Source organism: Lygodium microphyllum, chromosome 4 (assembly GCF_053477565.2).
Source record: "Lygodium microphyllum isolate KBCC chromosome 4, Lygodium_microphyllum_v1.1.10, whole genome shotgun sequence".
Classification (NCBI taxonomy): Eukaryota; Viridiplantae; Streptophyta; class Polypodiopsida; order Schizaeales; family Lygodiaceae; genus Lygodium; species Lygodium microphyllum.
In genome coordinates this window covers 29,036,715-29,045,387 of record NC_141138.1, presented here as the reverse complement: position 1 = coordinate 29,045,387, position 8,673 = coordinate 29,036,715, and the positions used below count along the sequence as shown (strand labels likewise).

At 44.0% G+C, this 8,673-nt stretch overlaps 1 protein-coding gene across 1 annotated transcript; it reads right to left on the bottom strand.

Annotated features, from left to right (window-relative positions):
• Positions 1 to 3,070: 3,070 nt before the first annotated feature.
• Positions 3,071 to 6,267, bottom strand: LOC148036902 (putative L-type lectin-domain containing receptor kinase S.7). The gene has a single exon (XM_087675826.1). The coding sequence runs from the start codon at positions 5,874 to 5,876 to the stop codon at positions 3,717 to 3,719; it is 2,160 nt and encodes a 719-aa protein (XP_087531952.1). The 5' UTR covers positions 5,877 to 6,267; the 3' UTR covers positions 3,071 to 3,716.
• Between the last annotated feature and the right edge of the window lie 2,406 nt (positions 6,268 to 8,673).

Genomic DNA, 8,673 nt, shown 5'->3' with positions numbered 1-8,673 from the left:
CAGGAGGTGCGAGCGTGAGCAGCCATTGCTGGCCTAGAGCACAGACACTCTGAGTTCTCTTTTCGCACCTTAGCAGCTTTTTGGGCACGGAAGGGGGACACGATGTGCAAGGAGTTTTTCCAGGTGCACCAGCCTCACACCTCAGGAGAGCAGATACGTAGCCTTCGAGATCAGTATAGGACTTGTTCTAGCCCTGACGAGGTGACGGAGATTGCCACTAATTACTACAGACGCCTTTTCCAGCAGGAGACAGCCTCAACTAGAGGACAACGATGTAGGCAGTAGGTTTGGGATTACATCCTGTCCCTTGTCACAGAGGAGATGGGATGCTTCCTCCTAGCCCCCTTCATAGAGAAGGAACTAGAGGAGGCTTTCCATACATAGGATGGGCATAAATGCCCAGGAGAGGATGGCCTCTGTAAGGCCTTCTTTACTACCCATTGGGAAGTGGTGAAGGATCCCCTACTGATGGTTTTCCAGGAGATTTTCACTTCAGGACAAATGCCAGGGAGTCTTTCGGTAGGCCTTATCAGTCTTCTCCCCAAAGGGGGAGACTGATTGGAGCTTTCCCAATGGAGACCGATCACCTTATTGTCAGTGGCCTATAAGGCATTGGCAAAGATGATTTGTAGGTGACTATGCCTCGTGCTGCCAAACATTATCCATGACACACAAACAGGCTTTGTTCAGGATAGGAGTATCCTAGACAATGTATTCACCTTCTTTGAGGCGACAAAGCGGGCTCAACATAGTGGGCAGAGACTGGCCGTACTACTCTTGGATTTTGAGAAAGCTTATGACAAGGTGGACTGGGATTTCCTAGAGGGCACTGTGGTGAGGTTGGGTTTCCCCCAGGCTTGGATTTGCGAGGTCGCCGCACTTTACAGATCGGCCACCAGCATTCTCATAGGTGGTAGGCGAGGGGAGGAGTTTCGGCTGGAGAGATCTATCCGGCAGGGCTGCCCCTTGGCCCCGTACTTGTTCCTACTCTTTGGAGAGGTGATGTCTCACTTCCTTAGGTCCTGTGATAAGCGGATTATGCAGCCTTCGACTTCCTGTGAGAGAGGAGACCCAGACTCTAGCACGGGGTGGGGCATCCACCTAGGATTTAGATGGGTGAGTAGAGGGCAGACCATCTAGTTCCTAGGGTTCCAGGTGGGACTCGACATCACTCCCGCCCAACAGTTTCTTCCAATCCTCGATTCTATTCGGATGAAGCTGACCTGTTGGAGCACGACTCGCCTCTCACTAGCCGGTTGAGCCCTGGGGGTTAACCAAGTCCTCCTAGCGACGGCCTGGTACATCGCCTCGTGTTGGTGCTTCTCCTCATCCTACGTAGTGTAGCTTCGCTGCCTAGTGCGGAACTTCCTTTGGTCCGGGTTAGACGGCTCTAGGGATTCTCGGGCCAAGGTGGCTTGGGCGACCATCATACGGCATGCCCAGATGTAGAAGGAGGAAGGTTGTAAATGTTGCACATAGTAGCCTCTGGAAACCCCAAAGCACTGCCTTTGGTCATGTGAGGAGGCGTAGCTCGTGTGGAGAGGAGCGTGCAGCATCCTTCGTCGTACAGCACTCAACCTTGGATGTATCTCATGGGGAGCTTTTTGCTGGCAGGCAGTTAGCCAAGGCCGTCACCTTCTGTATGAGGCCGGGATGCAGGACATGATATTCATCATTGAGGCAGGGTCATGCGCAGTGGTCGGTTTGGAGGCTCTATCCATCCACCAGGTACTGGAGCCCATAGCAGACCGCTCTGAGGTATGGGAGATCATAGGGAGTCTTACTAGATGGCATATCTGGAAGGCGCGGTGTTAGGAGACTTTCGGCGGAGAGAGACTTTCAGCACAGGTGACCTTAGCAGAGCTCTGTACCTCCATCATCCACTCCCTCCGCGGCTGTTGTGATTAGGTGCAGGGCAAGTCCAGGGCTCGTCAGGAGCTCCGTGGTCATTTCATGCATACCTGGGGCGGCTAGAACTTGTTTTTCATGATGGAGGCAGGCAGCCCCAGATGGCGATACACCTAATTTAACATTTTTTAGTTAATGAATAACTTCTTGAAATTGTATACTAATCTATCCCATAGTTTTATTTAGTGTTTTAATCCCTCCATGGCTTCTTGCTCCCATCCCCCCCAGACCGCCCTGAGAGGCTTGTATACATGATGTATTTGTGTTTCTGCATCAGCTCCAGCTAGTCTGTTGAGCATGAGCACTCTGTTGCAATCAGTTTCTTTGAGTAATATAATCAGCCACATTTTATTTGCAAAAAAAAAAGATAAGGAACCAATCAAAAAGTGGGGAGTTTGCTTATGGGACAGTGAAACACACTTGAGTGCATTTGAGTTTTGGTGCTGTTTAATGAACCAGTGGAGGTTTAATATATGTAATGTGCCTTTTTAGCTTAGTAGGTGAGTTGGGCTAAATATTGGTGCTCCATTTTATGTGATGGATGGAGCAACTACAAGAGAAGGATCATTAACATCCTTGTGTTTTGCCCTCTTGGCATCTATATCTTGCGAGTGGTGGATGCTAGAGTGAAGGGAAGGAGAACCACGGGGTCCTTCATTTACAAACACATTTGACAAGCCATGATCGAGGTAAATAATGAATCTTGATTCTTTTTTCATAATGTTACTTTCTTGAATAAATTCTTTTTCATTGGATGTAGCATTGGACATATGTTTAAGATTTTTAAGTTCGACTAGTAAACTAACACCAGGCAGTACTAATTGGACTCTAATGTATGTGACCAGCATGGAGTGAACCAGCAGATGGGGCATAGTGGATGCGCGAGAATAATTTCTATTTTGAACTAGGACAGTTTGTGCTTCTTGATCACTGAAAACTTGCAAAAGGCATAATTTGTGGAGAAGGTTTGGTGCAGTTACCCCACTAATGATGCTATATGGATGATTCAAGGGAATATTCAGACTGTGACTTGTGAAACACACCTGACAGAAGTTTATTTGATGGTTTGTTTTGTTCTTTTGGGGGGGTTGCTGTGTGTGGAAGAATCATTCTGTTGTGTAGTTTTGGAAAATGTGCAAAAAGAGTGATCTGAAGAAGCAAATTATAACAAGAGAGTCTCTTGATACATTCTGGATCCACAAAGCCTGTGGCAGCTGATGAAGCCAACACCATACATATTGAGATTGCTAAAGAATGGTTGCTAATACAAAGCTTTTGTCATTGTTAATGCATGCAAACATACCAATTTTTATCATGGTCGAGAACTAGAAATTCAAAAGAGAGTGTGCTCTTGTGCCCTAACTCAAGGCCTGCATGAACGTAAGAATACACATGTTTGGTAGATGCTGTGATTTTTTGAGATAGCATGTTTTGGTTCTGTGTGATTACCTGTTGTGATTACATGTTGCGACCATGTGGTGTTGCTGAACAAGATTTGTATCAGAGTATTTTAATTGTAGAAATGCCATGATGTTCATGCAGTGTTTCTCCAATGCATTCTTCTGGAGAGCTTCAACAGATTTTTGAGAACTACTTTGTGATGTTTGTTCTATCAAGACTAATCTTATTAGGTAAGAGGAGATGAATGTGATTACAAAACGTACAACAATCCATCAACATATTCAAGGTGGACATGTATCATTTCCCAGAAAACAGGAGACTGATCAATCCTTCTAAAGCCATCTGTTACTCTACATAAGGGCACTTGTATATCAGCGTAGTAAATTTTCAGAGCCCACTTAATCAGCCTAAGTTGAGGAGCCTTTAGTGTTTGGGTTATGGGGGAGGCTTTCTTTATGTGTGTGTGAAGAGAAACTACTGCTAATATGAAGCTCAAGAGGGCTGCACAGTGCGAAGGTATGGCAAGGGTAATAATCTGGGCTGTGATCAGGATATATGGCAACAGGTTTTCTTGATGTAGGCACTTCTGGTAGTGATGCCTCTCCATACAGGTACTTATTTACTTCAGACATAGAAGGCCTTGCAGAGGAATCTTCCATGGTGCACAGCAAGCCTATCATAATCACTGAGGCTACCTCTTCTTCCCAAGTATAATACCTTCCAGCCCCAGTTACCAGGTCCTCATCAATGGCTTCCATCAATTTCCCTCTCTCATGCAATGTCCATACCCATTCTACTAAGTCCACCTCTTTCTCTTCATCATCCCCTTCCAGCTCTTGCACTCCTAGAGAGCTTCTTCCTGTGACTATCTCAAACAGCATAACCCCAAAGCAATAAACATCTACTGTAGTTGCATCTGCTTTACTACCTTCCTGCTGATGGATTGACCAATCCATATTACCCCCCTTTGTGGACCCTTTGGACTTTGCAAGACTAAAGTCCCCAAGTCGTGCTCTGAATGTGACATCTAGCAGCACATTACTTGCTTTCACATTCCTGTGCAGAATTGGCTTCTCCAATCCTGAGTGTAGAAAGGCTAAAGCCCCTGCTATTTCCTTTGCAACCTTGTACCTTCTTACCCAGGGGAAAACCACTTTGGAGGAGAGCCACTGATCAAGGCTACCATTAGGCATGTAGTCATAAGCAAGAAGCAGCTCCCCTTTATCTGCACACCAGCCTCTCAGGGAGACCAAATTAGGGTGGTGTAAACGGGATAGAGCCCCTATTTCCTTTATCACTCTTCTTTGATCAGAGCATGATTGCTGCAAGAAATCTGGATAGAACCTCTTGATTGCTACTAGTGACCCATCTGTCAAATGTCCCTTGAAGAACATGCCCTGATTGCCATAGCCCAGAATTTCTCCCTCATTAAACAGCCTTGTGGCTTCAAGTAGTTCCACCAAAGAGAATTTTCTGGGTTTGTAAAGAGGCCTTGGTGCTAACCGGGGCAGCTTTGCACCAGGTCCTTTGTCTTCTTTCCTCCTCACACAAGCAAGATTGAGGAAGGCAAGAGCTGCAATTAGAATGACCAAGCAAAATATAATAAAAGCACTGGGTGCCTTTTTCTTGCTGGGCACAAGTTTGGGCAAAAGTCTCTTTACACAAGTTTCATCTTTTGGCATTCTCAACAAACCAGTGCTGTCTGAAGAGAAGTGCCATGAGAGTATATTGTGCACTTGGGCATTGGACCCAGTAGATCCTGAGAAGCCCACAAACATGTACTCTTTGAAGATTTTGGATAAGTCCAGAGGAGAAGATAGTAGAGGAGTTGATGGCTTAGCATCCCCATCTTTGGCCATACGGACATCTACCAACTTCTTGCCACTGTCATAGCTAATCCAAGCCCAGACGGTGGTACCATCATGGAAAGTGACACCTGCCTGAGAGGGATCTGCTGTTTGATGGGAGATGATACTGCCAAAGTTGATCCCGATGTGATGATCATTGGGGTCTTGGAACTCTTCGTTTTTGAATGTGTCAAACTCTATGGCAAATGGCTTGTATGTCTCATCACAAGCATCGTTCATCATGCCTAGCCACCCACCATTCCTCCCCACAGTCAACTCATCTGGCACAATGAGGAATGTCAATCCACTGCCACTGGTCCCATTCGGGTGCTCTGCTAGTTTGGTTATCCTGAACGAGAAGCTGGTATGGAAGGAGGAGGTTGTTCCTGTTGCTGGATCCATCATCCTGAAAGGGAAACTGTAGAGGGCTCTGCCTGCCTGATAAGCCAAGTCTTGAGGAGAGTGACTTGGCGAACCTGGTATTTTGATGACACCTGAGTTTCTATCGACTGCAGCACTTCCCAAAAGGGTGAGGGCATCTGTTTTCTCCTCATCTTTGAAATCTGGGAATACCAATTTTCTTGTTATTGAGGCTGTGAGACTGCTGCTATCAGCTGGAGATGGAATAGGAGGAGAATCAATGCTACTGGCAATGGTAGAGGATTGAAGACAGGATGCTGTAAGCAAAATGAGGGTGATGAGGATGCATGGAGTGGCCATTGGAGTGATGATGCTGTAGATATCAGGGATAATAGCAGCAAGAGACTACTAGGAGATTGTTTTATACAAGGGACTAGAACTGATGATGATAAGCACAGCAGAAGATGCTTCTTGTAAGAATGTTATATGTTACATTGTCACTGGTAGAAAGAAGGATGTGCCATTTGATTTGGCCATTATTGGATGTGCCTTTTCTACTTTTGGCCACCTTAGCCAATTAGGCACTTAACTATGCCTAACGTCATTGCATGTGTCTTGGATAAATCAGGCAACCCACTCGCACATTTGACCAGAAACCCGAGCTATTGGTGGCTCAAGGTCCTGGTCAGGCCTGCTTTCTGATGAGTGCAAGTGGGTTCTACTTACCCTTCATGATTGGGAAGGGAAAACACAAGCTTAATCTGTCTGAAATTTTATTTAATTTGGACAAATACCGTACAGGTAAGTATCCAAGGCTGAAATGTGGAGCAAAGATATGGCAATCTAGGTTTAAAAAAAGCAAAGGTTGAAGGTGGTGACGTGCCACCTTCCAAATGGCTGTGGGGGTGTAGATTTTACATGAGATTTGCTAGTGTTAGGTGGTGGATGGCAATCAGGAAGTTGTGGTTTAGAGAGAGAGAGAGAGAGAGAGAGAGAGAGAGAGAGAGAGAGAGAGAGTGTGTGTGTGTGTGTGTGCCGTCAGAACAAAATCAAGAAATGAAAGGGAATCGAGATTCAAGTTAGATGACAATCTGTATTCTCTGATGGATGATCCGAGTGAGATTATGCACGTGGGCAGAGTGTCCCCTTGCCTTTTATTTTCCTAAAGTCATTTGCTGAAGTGGGGTGAAAATTAAAATGGTGAAATGATTGGATTGGCAAAGGCAGAAAGCAATGTTTGGAAAAGCTGGGTCAGAAAGGCCGGTTGCATGTGGGGGCCCTGCCACACAAGCGTTTTTACCCTCGTTGGTGTGAGCACACCCCTTTTGTAAGGAACCGTATGAGGTACTCTCCATAAAACAAGATTCCCCTACCCAAGGACCACCAACTACCTTCAAAGTCCTTTTGAAGGGAAAAAGAGAGGGACTGATTTTGATATTTTGTACACACCCTTTTCTAGGCTTTTGCCCCCATGTGATGGTGTCCTTCCTCCAAAGTTGTCACATAGTCCTTGCCGACCGCCTTGCACGATGCTTCTCACCCTTCATTATTCACATCTGGGGTGAGGACCCATCACACTTTCACTGCCATGGATCTTGCCATCTCGATGTGTTTGATCCCCACATGCCCAACCACCTTGCCCTTCATTATTCGCATTTGGGGTGAGGGCACATCATATTTTCACTCCCTTGTATTTTGAAATCTTGAGGTGTTTTTATCTCCACATGCAACAACAATACATGACATCCAAACATAGATGCTAGGTCAATCATTCTTTTCTTACATCTCAATTCAAAATATCACCACAATGTTCCTCCTCACGGGATGATAGTCTCCCATGAAAATATGTGGTTCCGCCTCATGGGATGATAGCTTAATATGAAAATATGTAGTATTCACAAAGAATGTGTGTTCTATCCCTTTCAAGTAAGCCTTTGGCTCATATAGCTCCAATGATTGTTTGTCTTCTCAAATTGTTGCTTTTTGCATGCTCAAATCAATTCATTTTATTGCAATACTTTTCTATATTTGATGGACAAGTTTAAAGGAGGTTATGTGTTACATGTACATACATGTAGGTTTTCTACACTAGTTTGTGGCATGATCATACTTCTTTATATTACAGTGGGAATTTTGATGAGATGCAAATGATTGAAACATGTGGTCCATGTTAAACAATGTGTGAAACCTTATTGATGGTAATTTTTAAGGGGTGCTTGAATCATATTCCATATTGACACAACATAGTTCATGATCTTGTGAAATAAGGAATTATATGCTTAAGATCATCAATAAGGTTATTTATGTTTTTATGTCCTTCACGGCTTTGAGAAGTAGCACTAGCGCACAAACGGTAGTGTGATATAACTATCAAATCTCAATCATTCACCTTTTGATAAGATATAGAAACCTAGTTACAAATTGTCAAATTATTTGAATCAATAATTACTACCTTAATAATTTAACGTAGTGAAAGTATTTGAGACAAAGCTAGTGTAGAAAAACTTTTATGGGGGGACTATTTTGAACTCTAATTTGTTGGAATTCTTAGTTTACAACTTGTTATCGATGAAACATGCAACATAGCATGGTAAGTTTCTCATTTATTGGTCTCGAATCTCCAAATGTGCACTGAAAGCTACAAAATGATGCCACAAGTTGTTGGATTGAAATAAGAAATGTGCACTTGCAACACTTTTGGTAATCCTCACATCATACTCAATTAGGCAAGCTAAACAACTTGTAAACCCATGAAATATACCTTTGCTTGTGCCATGATAGGGAATTTAAGAAACTATAAGACTTTGTGGTAAATGGCTTAGGTGAGGTGACACATGACCAATATGTGTTACAATTCACATTGTACCTTGGGATTGCCTTGATAAGTTGCTTAGCAAAATGAGGTCATTAGCCTAGGGACCAACCATATATGTTGTTGAGATGTCCAATTTGCACTTCAAAACAAAGATGAGATGGCATACACACAAAGGAATGGCTTCCAAGTTCAAATGCTCCAAGTGTCATGATGATAGTCTATTTGTGGTTGATTCTCTATTCAAAGTGTAAAAGCAATTATGCCAATGGTGTCTTAAGGATGTGCACAAGATAGACCATAACAAAGGGTCTTGGATTATATCCGCAGAGGGCTTGAAAACAA